The sequence below is a fragment of the Macrobrachium rosenbergii genome, chromosome 54, assembly GCF_040412425.1.
Source record: "Macrobrachium rosenbergii isolate ZJJX-2024 chromosome 54, ASM4041242v1, whole genome shotgun sequence".
NCBI lineage: Eukaryota > Metazoa > Arthropoda > Malacostraca > Decapoda > Palaemonidae > Macrobrachium > Macrobrachium rosenbergii.
Genome location: NC_089794.1, coordinates 46,786,893 through 46,805,148, shown reverse-complemented (window position 1 = coordinate 46,805,148; position 18,256 = coordinate 46,786,893). Strand labels below are relative to the sequence as shown.

General features: G+C 37.4%; 1 protein-coding gene and 1 long non-coding RNA gene across 3 annotated transcripts in view; one reads left to right on the top strand and one right to left on the bottom strand.

Annotated features, from left to right (window-relative positions):
* The window catches only part of LOC136835061 (uncharacterized), a 24,821-nt gene extending 10,259 nt beyond the window's left edge, over positions 1-14,562 (top strand). The window contains exon 2 of the long non-coding RNA XR_010851970.1: positions 13,732-14,562. This is a non-coding gene — a long non-coding RNA (uncharacterized lncRNA). The remainder of the gene's footprint in view (positions 1-13,731) is intronic.
* The window catches only part of Tsp74F (Tetraspanin 74F), an 84,018-nt gene continuing 76,171 nt past the window's right edge, over positions 10,410-18,256 (bottom strand). For both annotated transcript variants that reach the window (XM_067098177.1, XM_067098176.1), the window contains one exon: positions 10,410-18,256. In XM_067098177.1, the coding sequence (XP_066954278.1) occupies positions 18,209-18,256 (48 nt within the window). In that variant the 3' untranslated portion in view covers positions 10,410-18,208.

Here is an 18,256-nt window from a genome sequence, read left to right as displayed (position 1 = left end):
TCTACTGACCAAGGATATAGTATGTTGTCGGCGGTCTTTCGGCACAGAGGAATAGATATCGCCAACAATACGGACCTACATGACCTCATTAGGTCGTTCGAGACGACTAAGGTGCATCAGTTTTTGGTTCCATCTTGGAATTTGGACGTAGTTCTTAAGTTCCTGATGCAAAAGCCCTTTTGAACCTTCATGCTGCTTCTTTGAGGACATGTGAACGTATTTAGTTGCTCTCGCTACCACCAAGAAAGTCAGTGAGATTCATGCAATATCTAAGTCAATTGGTTTTAAAGGAGACGATGCGGTGTGCTCTCTTCAACCGTCGTTTCTTGCCAAGAATGAGAACCCGTCTCACCCCTGGCCCAAGTCCTTTGAATTGAAAGGTTTGGCGGGTATTCTGGGTCAGGAACCAGAAGATTGCTATGCCTATTCGGGCTCTAAGTTCTACTTGGACAAGACAAAAGTCGAGGTCTTGCGGATAGGTTATGTAGTTAACAAATTGAAGACCTGACGTCCCCATGTCAAAGAATGCGCTGGCTTTCTTCTTGAGGTCCACCATTCAGGAAGCGCATAAGAGTTGTCAGGAGAGTGACTTCGAACTTTTGAAAGTTAAAGCGCATGAGGTTCGGGCTGTTGCAACGTCAGTAGCCTTTCAAAAGAACATGGCTCTGAACGATATTATGAATGCCACCTATTGGAGAAGTCATTCTGTGTTCGCCTCTCATTACCTAAAGGACGTAAGAACAGTGTATGAGTCTTGCTGTTCATTGGGACCTTACGTTTCGGCTGGTACGATCTTGGGAGAAGGAGGCAGTACCCATCCTATCCTTTAATGTATGGTTAGGAATAGTTTTAAAATTTTTGGTTGTGTTTTATGGTTGTGGGTAGACTGTGGGGCAGTCTTCCCTTTCATAGTTTTTAACTAGTCACGATGTTTGGTAGGTCAGGTGGTTATTTTGTCTCTTTGCTTCCTTCTTGGGGCTACGATCTGGGCACATAGTGGTCACGTCTGTTGACAGATCGTCCTGGGGCGCTCTCCCAACCATATAGGTCTCTACCTCGTTGGAAACTCCAGTAAAGCAACGCAGACTTGGGTGACAGTAATCACGAAGTCGCTATGCTAAAAGGTAAGAACAGATGTGTAATCATCTACATTATTTTTGTTTCTCAATCCTATGCTGTCTCTGCCACCTCAATGGTGCGATTCAGCTATATATATCTGACAGGTAAGTTTCATGAACAAAATGATATTTTAATGATAAGAAGGTTTGTTCATATACCTGGCAGATATATATTCGTAGTGCCTACTCCTCCCTCAGGAACAACGGCACTATGAAAATCTGTGAATGGAAAATGGGAATGGTTCCTGATGCACCCGCCTCCCAGCTTGGCGGGAATGGGTGCTAACCACCTGACCGGCCGCACTTCGTGTTGTGAAATTTGAAATTCTGTGGGACCTTCGAGAGAATACAGCTATATATATATCTATAGGTAAGTATAGACAAACCTTATTTTATCATTAAAATATCATGTTTAGCTGTGCTAGCCAGTCTGATATGGGTGCTTTCATAGTAGTTGGGGATTGTACAAGCCAATTTTGCAGCTTTATCTGCTTTCTCATTACCCTCAACGCCTACATGGGCTGGGATCCAACAAATTTGAATTTCAAGGCCGTTTGTAATTAACTGATGTATTTCCCGTTGTATATTTTGGACAAGGTGATTATTTGATTTAAATGATCCTATTGCTTCAATTGCACTTCTTGAGTCGCTCAATATGAGTGCTGAAGGAATTCCTTTTTTGTTATAATCTTGAGAGCCAATTGTATGGCTGTTAATTCTGCTGTAAATACTGATGATATTAGAGGAAGGCCCATTTGGATAGTTTTATCACTTGAATAGGCTGATGAGCCCACTCCAGCTTCATTTTTGGATCCATCTGTGTAGATTATGAAGGGATTACCCTTCCGTCTTATGTGTTCCATGGCCTGTTGACGGTACATTTCTGTGTTGGACATATATTTCTTTGAAAGATATGATAAATATGTGTATAGTTTTGCCCTTTTTAGTGTCCATGGTGTGACCGGTTTATTTCTTGGGTAAATTTGGGTATCATGTTATGTAAATTCAATAGATGATTAGTTTTTAGTAAATGAGTTTTGATTTGGGTTATTATTTGTATTTTGATTGAGAAATTTATTTGATGCAGGAGATGTGCCTGCTTGAAGGGATAAGCCTCTTCTTAAAGTAATTAGATCTCTGTAATATTTTAGAGGCAGCTGGCCTGCCTCTGCTAGAATAGAGACAGTTGGAGATGAGCGGAAGGCTCCTGTACATATACGTACTCCCTCGTGATGTAAAGCATCTAGAGATTTTAAAGTTGTTTCTGAGGCAGTTGAATAAATTGGACAGCTATAATTTATAACTGATAGTACTGTTGCATTGTATAACATTAACATTGTGTCTCGTCCTGCACCCCTTTTGGTGTGTGAGGTTTTCTTTAATAAAGTAAGGGCTTTAGATCCTTTGGCTTTGATATATTTGACATGATCTTTCCAATTTAAATGTTGGTCAAAAATTATACCCAAATATTTAACACTATTGCACATGTTTATCTCTTCATTATAAAGATATAACTTAATGGTTTGTTGTTTCAACCATCTTTTGTCTTTGTAGAAGACAATGCCATTTGTTTTAGGTAAAGCAGGTAAAACAGCTTATATTTTCATCAATTGGTAAGACTATTCTTTCTTTACATGATTTTGATAGAAATGTACAAGTTGATGTTGCTTCTCCTATTACACGAGAATGGCTTACAAGGGGATTTGAATTACATGTCAGTATTATACCGTTATTACATCCTATAGAAGATGATCCAGACTGGTCAGATGATACTGTTAGAGACAACTCTTCTAAACTATGCAAGGCTAGACAAGCTTTGAAAGACAGGTACATAATGAGTTTTAATTAACCATATTGTTCAAGCTACTGATAAACAGGAAAGGTATAAACCTAAACCTCATAAGAGCTTGAAGGTAGGCATATTATTCTTATTATATATTAAAGAACAATGCTGCAAACCTTATAATTATCCAGTGGGTATATAGTAATAAGGAGATTAGAATTTAGTAGTCTAGGTGAAAATACTGGTGCAGTTGTATTGAAAGGAACAATAAAAGAAATCACTAAGAGACAAGTATCTACTCTCATACCCCTTTTATCACAGGATGATTTGAATGAGAACACATAAGTATCTCCTACTGTTGATGGTAGTAACAAACCCAGTGCAGGTTCTCGTGTTACTAGGTTTGTGGGACTAAAATTTCCTGTGAGTAAGGTCTTTGGCAGCTGAGTAATGTATTTTTTCCCCTCGCTATTGCAGCTCTTAGGTGTCCATGTACATTCATGAACTTGGAGAGCTGCCGTCCATCTGAATAGCCAGGACCAACCATTCATAATTTTATGCAGTGAAGATTGTGTATTTAAGTTTATCGTAGGATTAATGATATAGCACATTGTTAATTATTAGTTTGAAATTTGATTAAATCCTTGCTAATTAGTTTTACTCTGATTAAGTCCTTATTTTTTGAAAAATTTAATTCCAGTTTTTGCAACACTTTTTTAATATTCAGTAAAAAGGCTAAGGGCCATGTTGGCTTCGGCTATTAGGCTTGTTTGAGGACAAAGATATTTAGACGTCTTTCGAGGTATTCAGGTGGAGTTTCTCAGGTCTTTGCTGTGTACTTTACTTTGGAATCTGTATGCAGTTCTTCAGTTCCTTATGTTGTCACCCTTTGAACCATTTGGAACAATCTCCTTGTAAAGAGGTTTCTGTGGAAACAATTCACAGTAGCCCTAGCTACAGCTAAAGAGTGAGAGAGCTACAAGCTTTATCAGTTAAGGTAGCCTGTGCTAAAGACAAGGCAATTTTTTCTAGACTTATTTTGGGCTAAGTATGGTTTTGGGCTAGGCCCTTACCTACAACAGTATCTTCACCTGGCTTGAGTCACTTAGGGGTCCAGTAAGGACTGAAAGAATTGTTTGAATTATACTACAATAAAAGTATTAAAGCTGATGTAAAGTTTGTGTGTGTAGTGTTCAGAAGCCAGAGCTTCTGATAAGTAAGAATGAAGTATTATACTGTCAAAAAAACAGGTTTTGATGAAAAGAGAATAGAATATAGAGTTTAGGCCAAAGGCCAAGTTCTTGTACCTATGAGGTCTTATGGCACTGAAATGGAAATTGACAGTAAAAAGCTTTGAAAGGTGTAACAAGAGGAAAACCTCACAGTTGCACTATGAATCAGTTGTTAGGAGAGGGTTGAAAGTAAGGTGGAAGAAAGAGAATATGAATGGAGGTACAGTAAAAGGAAAGAAAGTGGTTGCATCTAGGGGCTGGAGGGACGCTGCAAAGAACCTTAAGCAATGTCTACAGTGCACTGCATAAGGTGCACGGACGGCACTACCCCCCTAGCAGTCTCTTAGCTTGATCATTGGTCAACCCTGTAGTGAAGCTAGTCTTCTCGTCCTCAAAGGGTTTGAGTACCTCTGAAGAGACAGCTACCCTTATGAGATTGTTCTAGGCTGAAGGTAAGACCATCACTTATCTAGCCCACCAGGTAGCTAACCAGTGGACAAACTGAATGCTGAAGAGGAGGGATGCAGCCCTTTCTCGGATCACCAAGTTCGTGGGTCGCAAGTCAGCTCTGACCTTGAGGAATGGACTGTTGCTTGGTTCTGTTTCTCTCTTTCCTAGAGAGCAAGTGGATGCTGTGGTGGACAGATGGAGGGCAGACAACAATGACCGTCTTGTGCACCAAGTGATGGCCAAAGCCTCTGGGCCTCTGCGTGCCACTGCAACCCAACCTTCAGGTCAGGTTGGCAATTCCTCCATGGGCCCTAAGAAGTCCCAGACTTCAAAGGGTCGTCGCAGGAATACTGTACCCAGCCTTCTCCTGTTCCTGCCAGAAAGGGCGTTACATAGTGTTCCTTTCTGCCCCTTCCCAGCCTGGAAGAGGGGGCAGGGGCAAGAGGAAGGGAGGAGGATGCTAGGGGCGGCATTCTTCCCCACTTCCTGCTGGTGGTGGTTGGGGGATGCCTGTCAGGCCATTGGGCAACGTGGAGCGGAAATCTGGGTAGTGGATGTCCTTTGGGTGGGATATCTACTACCCTTCGAGTTTCTGCCACCTCTCACCAACCATCCAGTTCCTGGCTCGCTGAAGGACCTTGCCCTGCATGAAGAGGCGAAGGCAATACTGGAGACAGCTGGTAGAAGTCGTGACAGACCAATCCCCTGATTTCTACAACTAGATCTTTCTTGTGGAGAAGGCATCAAGGAGATGGAGGCCAGTCATGACTTGTCTTCACTGAACTGATTCATCTGTCAGACTTGGTTCAAGATGGAGACGACTCATACAGTGCTTGTGGCCATCAGGGAGTCCAACTTCATGCTTAAGGTGGATTTGAAGGATGCGTATATCCAAATACCCATCTATCAGTCTTTCTGCAAGCATCTTCATTTCATCCTCAGGCAGACAGTGTACCACTTCAAGATACTTCTTGCTTCGGTCTCTCTACCACTTCCCAGGTGTTCACGTGTCGACTTCAGCCCATTTGCAATGGATACGTCTTCTGAGATATCTCAACGATTGGATAGTCCTGGTGAGCTCTCGTTCGCAGTTGCTACAGAAGAGGGATCGACTTCTTGAGTTTTGTTGCAGTCTGGGAGTAGTGTTAAACTTAGAGAAGTCCAATCTCACACCCAGTCAGAGGATAACTACCTGGGCATTCTGATAGATATGTCAGCAGCGAGAGTCTTCCCTTCAGACTCCCGTGTCAGTAAGTTCAGGAAGACAGAGCAGTTGTTCCTCTCTCAACAGGAACAACCAGCTCGGCAGTGGCAAGTCATTCTCAGCCACCTGTCTTCCTTGGAGAAGCTAGTCTCTTGCAGACGTCTCCACCTTCGTTCCCTTCAATGGAGAATGAAGGAGTTCTGGTCTTAGGCAAGGGACTCTCCGTACCTTCTAATCCCTCTCTCGAGGGAAGTGAGACAGGATTTAGCCTGGTGGCTGGATGACAAGAACCTCCCAATAGAAGCACTGTTACACACTCCTCCTTCAGAGATGCTCCTGTTCTCAGATGCATCTGATGAGGGTTGGGGTGCACACCTGGAAGAGTTAGTGGCTTCAGGGGTGTGGGGTCAGAATGACAAACACCTCCACATCAATGTCCTGGAACTCAAGGCAGCTTTCTTAGTTCCCCAAGAGTTTCAAGATATCGTAATGGAGCACTCCTTGGTGTTGAGTGACAACACCTCGGTAGTGGCATACGTCAGCAAATGGGAGAACAGTTTCCTTTCAGCTTCAAGAGTTGATAGGTGCACACTCGGTAGAGTTGTCACCCAGATACATTCCTGGCAAGAGGAATGTAGTTGCAGATAAGTTCAGTCACTGTGGTCAGGTGATAAGAAGAGAGTGGGCCCTACACCCAGACGTGGCGGAGAGATAGTTCATCCTGTGGGACAGACCAATGATAGACCTGTTTGCAACCCAGCACGAGAAGAAGTTTCCGGTGTTGGGCTCAGTCATCCCAGACCCATGGGCAGCAGCAGAAGATGCTCGTCAGCACTCCTGAGACAATCTCAGTGTATACGCTTTTCCTCCATTCTGCCTGATTCGTCAGGTGATCAACACCCCCAAATCTCAGGATGACTCTGGTGGCTCCCTTGTGGCCACAGGCTGAGTGGTACCCGAGCCTGCTAGCTATATTGTCCAAGGCACTGTGAGAGATTCCTCCCTGGCACAACCTCCTTTGCCAACCCCATGTTGAGAGGTTCCACCAGTCTGTGGAGTCCTATCTCTTCACGGCTGGAGACTATCCAGCATCTTACAAGCGAGAGGCTTTTCTCGCCTTGCAGCAACAGAGATGTCTGGATACCTTCGGAAGTCTTCTGCAGCCGTGTACCAGGGTTAATGGGCCATTTTCTGTGGTTGGTGTCGTAGAAGGGGTGTCTCTCTGATCGGAGCTACTATTCAGCAGGTAGTGGACTTTCTCATCTTCCTTCGTCGAGAGAAGCTTCTCTGTCTCAGCTGTTAAAGGCTACAGGGCTGCATTGGCCCTAGTCCTTCGTCTGAAAGGCATTGGTCTTTCTTCCTCGTTGGAGGTATATATGCTGTTGAGAAGCTTCGGACAGTCTTGCCCCCCCAGGGAACTCAAGCCCCCTGAGTGGGACTTGACTCATTCTTAGGAGCCTAACTCATGCTCCCTACGAGCTCTTATGAGAGTCGTCAGACAGGGATCTGACCCTAAAGACTGCTTTCTTGGTTGCCCTAGCATCGGCGAAGAGAGTAGGTGAACTCCACGGCCTTTCTTTTAACATTAAACACTCGAGGGGGTGGGGATCGATCTCGCTTGAATTTGTCCTGGAATTCATTGCAAAGACTCAGAATTCATCGGTCCCTGACAACAGATTTGAGTCCTTCTCGATCTCCTCCCTAAGGGACGTTGTTGGTAATGAAAGAGACGAGATGCTACTGTGTCCAGTTAGGGTGCTGCGGTACTACCTTAAAAGGACTCGACAGCTCAGGCCTGCGTGTCGACATCTCTTTGTTAGTACTGGCTTGACCAAGAAAGAGGTGTCCCAAGAACACCATTTCTTTCTGGCTCCTTGAAGTGATCAAACGGGCTTACTTGACACCTGACGAGAATGACAGTGCATTCTGGGCGAGAGCTCATGAGGTCAGAGGCATTCCCCTGTCCCTCGCGTTCAACAAGAACTGGCCTATTTCTTCTCTCTTTTATATACGCCTTCTCTCTAGCAGATAGAGAGGTGGTTAAGAACCTTCATGTGCTGGAACGGTTGAGGTTGCAGGTGAGTTAGCACCCTTGCTATTGCCTATACAGTAAACCCCCTGTATTCGTGTTCTTACGACTCGCAGACTCACACATGTGCGGATTTCTCTGTGGAACATATCTACACATTATTCAAGGAAAATTCGCCCATCCGCAGTATTTTTTACTGAGAAATATTCACTAATTACTGTATTTTCATATCATTTTCATGACTAAATGCAGTTTTTGTGATAAAACTATTAAAATACTCGGGTATAAGCATTTTTAGAGGGTTTTTTCTTGAGTTTAAACTATCAAAATAGGCAGTTGTAAGTGTTTTTAGAGGGGTTGTAAGTATTCGCGGATTTTAGCTACTCACGAGGGGGGGCCATGCGGTACGCACCCCCGCGAATATTGTGTGTTTACTGTATTAGTAGGTTGATAGAAGCAACTCTTTCTAGCAAGGGGAGAGAGGGACTGACAATAACATACTTGTACATGTAGGGCCGTAGGCTATCATTAGCTTATTGTCTCTGACATAGAGGAGGCTCCTCCAAGTCTTGTTTGAATCAATGTTGCTTATCAAACCTATTAATTTGAAAACCAAGAAGTCTGGTAGTCAAACACACGTGCAACAGATCAGAGGCTCGAGTCTCCTTCCTTGCTCTCATGGCCTGGAAGAGAGGCCCAGGTGGAGCAAATCACCAGTCGATTCAGAAGCTTACTCAGAATCCTCCCATCAAAAGTAAGTCTTCCATACGTAAAGACTGAAGGTCTGTATACGTGTATGAATAAATGACAGATTTTTAAGTAATGTAATTTGTATTTTGTAACATACAAACCTGAGGTCTTTATATAAACTGCCCACCTCAAGCGACCCCTCTTTCTGTTACCTGGGTCTGAAGACAAACTGACATTAACAGCCTGGGGAGACTGGAGTACCTCTTACCTCCTATCCCCTCCTGGGGACTGGGCAATAGTTTCACCTTGTGTGCGAATCTGACGAGTCCAGCTTGTGCTTCAGGCAATATTCCATATGTATAAACCTCAGGTTTGTATGTTATGAAAAATACCAAAAATACAAATTACTTAAAAATTTGTCATTTTTTGGTAACTGCCGTAAGTCTCCAGACCTACCCACTTTCCATGACAAAAAGGCATTGGAGTTCGTGACGAGTTGTTCTTTCACAGACCTGGCGAGTAGTGTTGTTGCCACATCTGCATGAGAGGGATGAATGGGAAAACCACGTAGACACTGTAGGCAGGGGAAAGAGCCCTCTTGCCTCGAGTCCTTCTATATTCTATCGCTGTGTCAAGTCAAAGGCTCTGTTCTGGCCAAGACCATCTATGGCAGAATTCATTGATATTGGTTAGTGTCTCATGGGACTGGAGGTCCATAAGAGTAACTCATTGTAGGACTCACAGCACCACAATAGGTTTTTCCTTCATCATAACCTCATATCACTATTTATTGGTTTTGAATTCTGGTATTAGTTTCATGACTTAATGTCTTTTATAGTTGTCTTCCCCTATATCTTGGTTCTCTGATGATTTGGGATGTAGTACTTTCATAATTTACAAACTGTATTTTGTTTTTATACTTTTGGTGTTAATAGTGTATTTGACCTGTCAGTACAATATTAGGTCTTTTTTTTTTTGGTGGAGCACTATTGAGAGACGACCTACTAAATGTTTTTAGTTTTATTTCATGTTCATTTCAGTTTCTCATGGTTTGTAGAATCCTCTGACTGTATGGTATGTAAGGAATAAGGTATTTGCAGGTTAATTTTTTTCCATTAGTTTTTAAATAATTTTCATTGGTATATATATGGCTGATTGCATGTCTCCATTATTATTCTCCATGTAGCTTATGTTTTGTAGTTCCGCAATTCCACTTACTTGTGTGGTCAGTCACTTGATCCACAATATGCACATTTAAGATTGTTGTGGCTTTTTTTTCTGTGCCCATACCTTGAACTGTTCTCACATGGGGGAAATTGGGGATTGGGACTATGAGGTCAAGTTATTGATTTGATCCACTTTCTTAGGATTAGGTCATGTGGTGTATTATAGATCAAATGAATGTGATCAATCTGAGGGGAAAATTTACTTCAGAATAACTTTGCTTGAAAGCAAATGCCATAAACTTGTTTTGATATGCTATGCTGTATTCATTCATTACATTCTACCATTTACAATAGAAATGATGCTTCAGTGATGTTTTCTGTGGCATGCATGCACCTGGGGTTTGGAGAAAAACCCCAGGTGCATTCCATTTTACCTTTCATCCGTTTTCTCTGGCCTCTTGTTGTCTAGTCTTCTTTCAATTTGCATTCACTTCACCTTCCATTTGAGAGTCTGGAGTTGACTTGGTAGCCTGGTTAAACTATCTGATCTGGTCACAGTAAATACAACTGCCAATCTCCTTATTTCCTTTCTTGTCTTCATGAGCAGTAATCCCACATATTTCAGCATTTGTGTCCCACTGAATTATGTGATGGAATAAATATATTACTAAAATTAATGTTTAAGAGAAGTTTTAGATCTGAATCACAGGGATTTCTTTGATAAAGAAAGAGTGAAGTGTAATAATACATTTATTTCACATTACAATGAAATACAAGTACAATGGACATGAATAAATTATATCACAATTTTCATTTATAACAAAATCAGTAATAATAGATTCAAGGCACAAATGCTTTGCACATGTAGCTTTTCAGTTTTGGCCTTAAACTCCTGGGCACTTTCATTCAATATCAGTACCCATGTACAGTACAATACAGTACCTCAGTTTATTGAGAAATAAAGCCTAATAAAAAAAAATCCTAACACTGCATTACAAAATCTTAAAAGCAAGAAACTTTGGTGTCAACAATGGCCTAGATCACAAACTCATCATACACACAATAATAAGAACTACAAATCATATTTTCAGACCTTTGATGTGAACCAATTTTACAAGCATACAAAAAATAAAAATTCAGAAAAAAACCCACTAAAGTTCCTTCCTTTAAATACCAGTAATGAAATGTCATGCCAGTATGATAAGTGAATTGATGAATCATTCTCTCCAATTTCATGGATGTCTTCACTCTAAAATGGGCTCCTTCTCTAGTAACATACCATCAACAACTACACAGTAATTATCTTCAAACATCAGTAAAATGATTTTTTCATTCAAGCCAGTTCAGTATTTACTGTATAATCATAGAATACATGATAAAATTGAATGGCAGTTCTGAACTAAGAGCAAGCTACTATATACTAAGTCAATAAATTACAGCTTACCTAATATTTGACTCATTGTTGGTTCCTGCAATAGTTTCAGTATGAATGTCAAACATCTTCTAATCTGTAATTTTATAGAAATTTGAACAAATAAAACTTATGAAGACTGACAATTGCTTGAAGAGATTATTGTATGTTCAAAACCTTTCTTTAATGTATTGCACATACATAAACCACAATATCTTTGGACTCGGAAAGATACCCATACTGTCCCTAACTATTCATTCATACTCTAATGTGATTGTGTCCAAGAGTTATCAAATTTTAAGTAAAAAATTATAGTATTTGGAGCAAGTCAGTAAAATACATATTTTCTGCAGCTTATTTTAATTATACAGTATTTTAAAAACTTACACCATTCATTATAAAATGTTATTCAGAGTGAAGATCAAACCTGCAAAACAAGTTTTGCATAATGAATGTTCAGCCACATTCATCATGTAGAACAGTACTGCACCAACATCTCAAGCAATGTAGCTACTTTCACAATGATCAATAATTACAAAAAAAGTGAGCCTCTTAAGGGTAATCATACCACATAAAATAAAAGCACTGAAAATGTACAAATATGACAAGGTATCAAAAGGAGCCACAGATCAATCCATTTAAATTACTTTCTAAAAAGATTGTGATAATGTACAAATATCCAGTCAAATATACAAAATGGCAAAACTTGTAATTTAATACGTGCAGTTGTAATTCTGGGTAATATATGTACCATATCTGTATGCATAATATTGGAATTAACAACCAGTCAATAGAATTCCAATCAACAATGTGCCATTATTATGCAAAGTACTTTGAAGAAATTCTGGTTATGAATTTGAAACTATCAAAATTGACAGCTTACTTTTTTAATAAATATTTTCACACCTTTGGCCTTCTATGACTACCGAAAGCATAATAAAAACCTATTTCATTTTTCAAGACTTTATTCCAAAGAGCAGTGGCTCATCTAATCTCTCCCAAGAGTAATACTTAAATTTTGTTCTATAAAGACTTACTTTAACTTGTAAACCCCCCTCAGGTGAAAGATGACAATCTTGGAACAATACGGTTAAGGCTAAGACTACAGAAAAAATACAAAAATACAGTTTTGAGATTCTCAACATACTATAGTTACTATGAGGAACATGAAAGAGTTGTTGCCCGTATTAATCCTACAATTATGAATAATTACATTTCATTTACCAATGACTACGCAGGATTAAATTACCAACACTTTAAAGATGCATCATTTGGCAGTTTTATATTGGCCTGAAGACCTTAACTCTCAACACAGGCTTATTTTACAACTTTCAAAATTAAACACAAAAAGCTTATAGAAAAGGGAAAACAATTTCTTTAATGAAAGTTCAATGATTAAGAATTTTACAAAAGGTTTTTATTTTTTTGACAGGAATTTTTCACCATAAAAATATTGTGTTTAATCAATATCAGTAATTACACAGTAATAATGCCTGTCAGTTTACCAGCTGAAAGGGTTTGGCAATTATAATTTCACTACCCATACCAAATTAGAAATTCTGAAGATAGCATATTAGGTATAAAAACAGAATGATGCTCTGTTTTCAAGAGCAACTTCTGACGGGACTTTCAATCTAAATCTCAATAACTGTGCACTGAAAATTATTCAAAAGGTAATTTGACTTTTAGGCTAATGTTCCCTTACTTTTGATGCAATAAAATTATGTAAACAATGGCTATTCCTTCAATTTATAAATTATGTCACTTGGAGTTTTTAAGAAAAATAAGAGGGACTGCATTAGTACTGTAAACAAATGAAACTCCTCTCACAATACTTATATTGCCAGTTAAAAAGTTCACACATATTTCAAAGAAAAGTTATTTCATTCAGGCCTTCATACCTTGTTTACAAAAAAGCAATATATTTTTGTCCAGTGGTTTACAGTTTAAAAAGGAAATGTAACTTTTAAGAGAAAATTCTTATATTTCTTCCTTACAGAGGACAGCCAGATTTGTGCTTTTTAGCCCATTTCATCAATTAGTCAGTGTTTACTCAATCTCATAAAGAAATAGAAACCAAGATATACTTCTAAATAAAATATAGAAATTCTATATACAGTCACTTGAAGAACATATTAAATCCTGTAATTCAAACCAATATCTTAGTGATAATGGTTCCGATCATCAACAAGTACAAATGATACGAATAACTATAAAGGTAACATCATTAGCATCTAAATAAAAAAAAGAAAAAGTTGAGCATTCTACCTTAGTTTTTGAAAAGAAATTACAGTACTAAGGTTACTAAGATTACACACAGTTAAAATGTCATTGGTAAACTTACTGCAACTGAAGGTCAATAATCAGAACATGTCTTTGCCAAGACCTGAAATGCATTTTATTTACTAATGCTGGCAACCCTAAGGAACAAGTTACAAAATAGCATAACTGGAATGGTATGCTGAAATTCTTATCTAATACATAATTCTCAAAAACCAGACCTAAATTTCATAATCAATCAATCAAATACAGTAATGGATATGTGGGAAAGATTGTAGCTTCTGAAAGAAAATAAATTTCTAAGAGGGATTTGTATCGAATATTGTCAGTTACCGCTGGCAGTTAATGTTGTACTATATTCTTTACAGATGGTGGATCATATGGGATGGCCTTCACATTAAAACAGGTGTGCCCAATTCTTATACAAGATAATATATCTGTAATACTGTGCCTTTATGTACTGATGACTGACTGCTATACTACTCTTGTAGGTTTAATTTGCTATAATTTATCAGCTTCATGATTTTATGAAGCCTGCCAATTATTTATCTTGGACTCTGTGTTACCACAATACTTTTTATGGGACGCCTATTGTTCTATTTGGGTATTGCAGCTTTTCACATATGTCTCATTTATAAATGCTCTTAAAGTCAAGTATTGCATGTTTGCTCATCCATAATCAAGGATGCACTTCACCAAATCATTAAATCTTTCACAGCTGCACATCCACCTAAATTAGCAAATTCTACTACTGTACAATGTTTTCAATAGTTTGCAAAGGCCTAAATACAATATCACTGTCTTTTCATAAGAATTATTAATAAAGAGTTTCAAAACATGAGTTAAAATTCTTTTCATAAATGACAGGTGATGGATGCCATGTCCATATTGATAAGTACACACAAACATTTGTTTAAGTCTCCTGATCTGGATTGTGTACGTTGTCCAACAAGAATGTGTATTCAGATACAAATGTTATCAGTTTGATTTTCCATTGTTGTAAACATGGCAGAGGGTAATGAGCTTTTACAGCAGAAAGAGAAATTTTTCAAGTTGGCAAATGTTCATCTTACATTTTTTTATCTTCATTTTGTATTGTCAAAAATTCTAATTATTTTTACCTTATTTATGCACTCTGTTTTATATCTTACATGACCAACCACTGAAACATATAGCGTGTAATAAAAAATAACAAGGAATATAGGTCTTTCTCTTTTTTAATATTACTGGAATGACAGACCGATACTCTGGGACAAATACTCATAAGGTGGTTTGTTGCAGACATTAGCAGAAAACTCGTTGAGCTACTAGACTGTCAATATACCAAATTACCGAATAGAAGAAAGAAAACAGTTATGCATTATTTACTTTAGCTCTGCAGTGATGTAGGCTTCTGTATTTCAATCATAACAGCAGTTGGTTTTCACTTAAAAGATAATAAAATAACAGAACTAATCTTGATTCACAATATGGAGGCAGTTGTTTAATTTACTCACCCTTTTCCTTATAAAATTAATACTGCTGACTAGGTTGCCACTAAAAAAAAAAAAAGGAAAAAAAAAAATGATGCTTTGTACTTGGCAATGTTTGTTTCAATACTGGTTTAAAATGTGAACTTTACTTTTTGCACTGTTCTGCATTCCTCAAAATCTAAAAAACAATAAAACCTTAAATGAAATAGTTCACATAAAAACTGTATACTATAATGGCATTAAAAATCAATGGAAATCTATCATCTACTATAAGGTTAAAGATGTATACATACAAGTATCTAAGGTATCACAAAGGTCATGAGAAAAAGCATAACTACATGGTATGGGTAATGACTCTGATTCAAGAACTACATTAAATACTCTCAAAAAGCATTCAACATCATTAACCACTATGCAAACATTTCATCCAAATGACTTGCAATGAAACAAACACCAAAGCCTGTAAATGCATTGCTTTTTTATTCATTGTTATGTGGATACACCTTTCGTAAATTTCTCTGACATCATAATGTATAAAAAAATATTCAAGTTTATCAAGTTCAAAATGACTTGGCAACACCCAAATCTGGACCTAACTGACAATCTTTGAGAGCACTAGTTAACACACACACTTTCACATTTCTTTTTCAAGTCCAAAATATTCATAATTTATCACTGTTTAGCAAGTTAGTCTAACCATTGTTCTATAAAGTTTCTTCTGTGATAGTGATTTTAAAAATACTTATCCTCATGCAGTCCTAAAGAAAGCTTTAAGCTTTCCAAATAAAGCATATTTTTTTTTTTTAAAGTCTTTAAAGGGTAGCACATTTTAATCAGTTAATGCCAACATTCCTTAATACTAAATACTGTAGTACATTACTGTACTATACTTACAAATCCTGTATGATGATATGCACAGAAAATCTAAAGTTTGAACATACCTAAGAAGATCCTCCTTCAACAAACCTAACAGTTTCTTTCAGAAATTAAACAAAAACAGTACTTCATACCTCTACAGACATTTATCAGTGGGGTTTAACTACCGGTAAATCTGTATTTTTATATACATACATACATATATATATATACATGTGTGTGTGTATGTATAATACTATCCAGGATCATTTTTTTTCTAATTCTGCATCTCCAAAATTACCTGGCAAAGCTACCATAAATGAAAACCTGTACATTGTTGCAAGAGAAATGAAACTGAAAATCTGAAAAATGTCAAAATGCATGACAAAAACCAAAACCAAAAACATTAAGTATTGTATGTTAAACAGTAGGATTTTTTAGCATTTGAATTCCTTCTGCTAATAATCTAAATACAGTACTACCATCAAAAGCTAACCACATGACTGATAAATACAAAAATACATGGTGGAGACACAAGAAAACGTCACATCACATCGGATGGAAGTGAAAACAACCTGTGTTAACAATTTCATATTAAAGATGTAAACAATGATCATTACCAGTGTTTCTCAGATCGTGTTAAAAATCTTTCTAGAAAAAATGACAAGTATTTGAGGAGAATTAGTCTTGAATATGAAATTGCTATCTTGATTATAATGACACTGATGAGAAACTTTTGCACAATATAATCTATGATAAATAAACAAAAGATATCAAAAACTCTATCACCACTGTCTTAACTATATCACAAGATGAAACTTTCCATGAATACTGTAACTAAGCAAGGCAAAAGGATCCTTGAATTCTATGAACATGACTATTTCATTAACTTTTTCCATGGAATAAATTTCTGTTTCTCTTAATACAGCTATCTGCTTGAACAATCGTGGGTTACTTGTATGGTCCTAGTTCTTTGCAAATATGAATATGGTAATGTACAGGTATAAAGTATTTTCAACTGAATTTCATTAGCCGACATTTATCTCAAAATTTGTGCTCACAGAGATGCATCATAAGTAATTTAGAAAATTACTTTATAAGATTTTGTTGAAAATAAATACATAATTGTTAATTTGCTAAGGGGGCACTGTCCTAAAGATGCAAGATAAATACCGGTTTAACAAAGGATGAACAGGTGCCCATAATTTGAATACTGCTGATGACAAAAGCTTCAAAAATACTAATACTGTACTGTAAAAGCTTAAGAAAAATAAAAGGCTTTATTCCGGAAGGCTGAAAGTTATAATTCTCATGATTAAGAAAAATAAAAGGCTTTATTCCGGAAGGCTGAAAGTTATAATTCTCATGACTGAATGCAGTACTGTGATTATAATTGTTGAGAGGCCAAGTTATATTCATATAAAATAATGGAGTACTAAGACCAATCAGAACTAAGAGCCAATATCTGTAAATTTTTTGTGGTACTATTTAACTGTCATTATGCTAACAAACAGGGTAATGCTTAAAACCAGTTATCACTAAATAACAATCTGCAAACGCATAGGTGGGAGACAAGATGAAAGTTCGGTATGTCTGATAAAAATATCTAATCCATACAAGATGATGTCTAATCCAAATGAGATGATATGGCATTGCACTATGATGTAAAAAGAAAATGCATATGAAAAACTTTTCTGGTAAGAGGAATTTGACATTAAAGGAAACATTTACGGGAAAATTTTAAGATTGACCAATCTTGTTCAAAATGAACTGTTAAAACTGAATGTACATCTAGGATATAATTCTACAACCTGGTTTTCTTTACAGTATGATGGCATGACAGCATAAGTAATATGAAAAGTAACAATTACTCCAATCATTTTGAAATATGCCAGTAAAATAAATGTATGGTCATAAACACTTTTTCCCAATCTATTTCAAGTAGATTCCAAATATAGTAAAAGAAATATCCATTCTCTTCTATAACTGAAATTGATATTCTAAGTATCAAGAGACAAAGCACTCAAAAGAAAAGAATAAAGTAGAATGAAATATGCTAGAAAAAGTTTTCCTCTTTGGCAATGTTATACTGTCTTTTAAAATCATTAATGATATTTGGTTCTACACTGAGAAAAACAGATTCTCTGATGTATCAGAAGTCCTCTCAGTATTATTATGAAAACAAACAAAACTAGTTTCTTCGTACCAATTATATGCTACCAAAACAAGATACTTTGTAAAGGTAGAGTGATGAAAATTGCTTCCAATGCAGATAACCTGTATTAACTGAAACAAACAGCCTAACCACAAAATCAAGTGTGCAATTCGTGTACAATATGCACATATAATAGCAGGAGTAAAATACCTACCTTCCTGTGTTAATACATAACTTATTAGCCTTTGCATCAGAGGCATCATGTTCCATGAAACAGTAATTGAAATGAACAGCACTTATAGGAATCCTTTTTTTTTCTATGCAGTTATGATCCTCAACAAATCACAAAGAAGATTGTCTGACTTAATCGATCATTTTGAAGAGAGCAATAGACAAAATGAGACCAAGCAG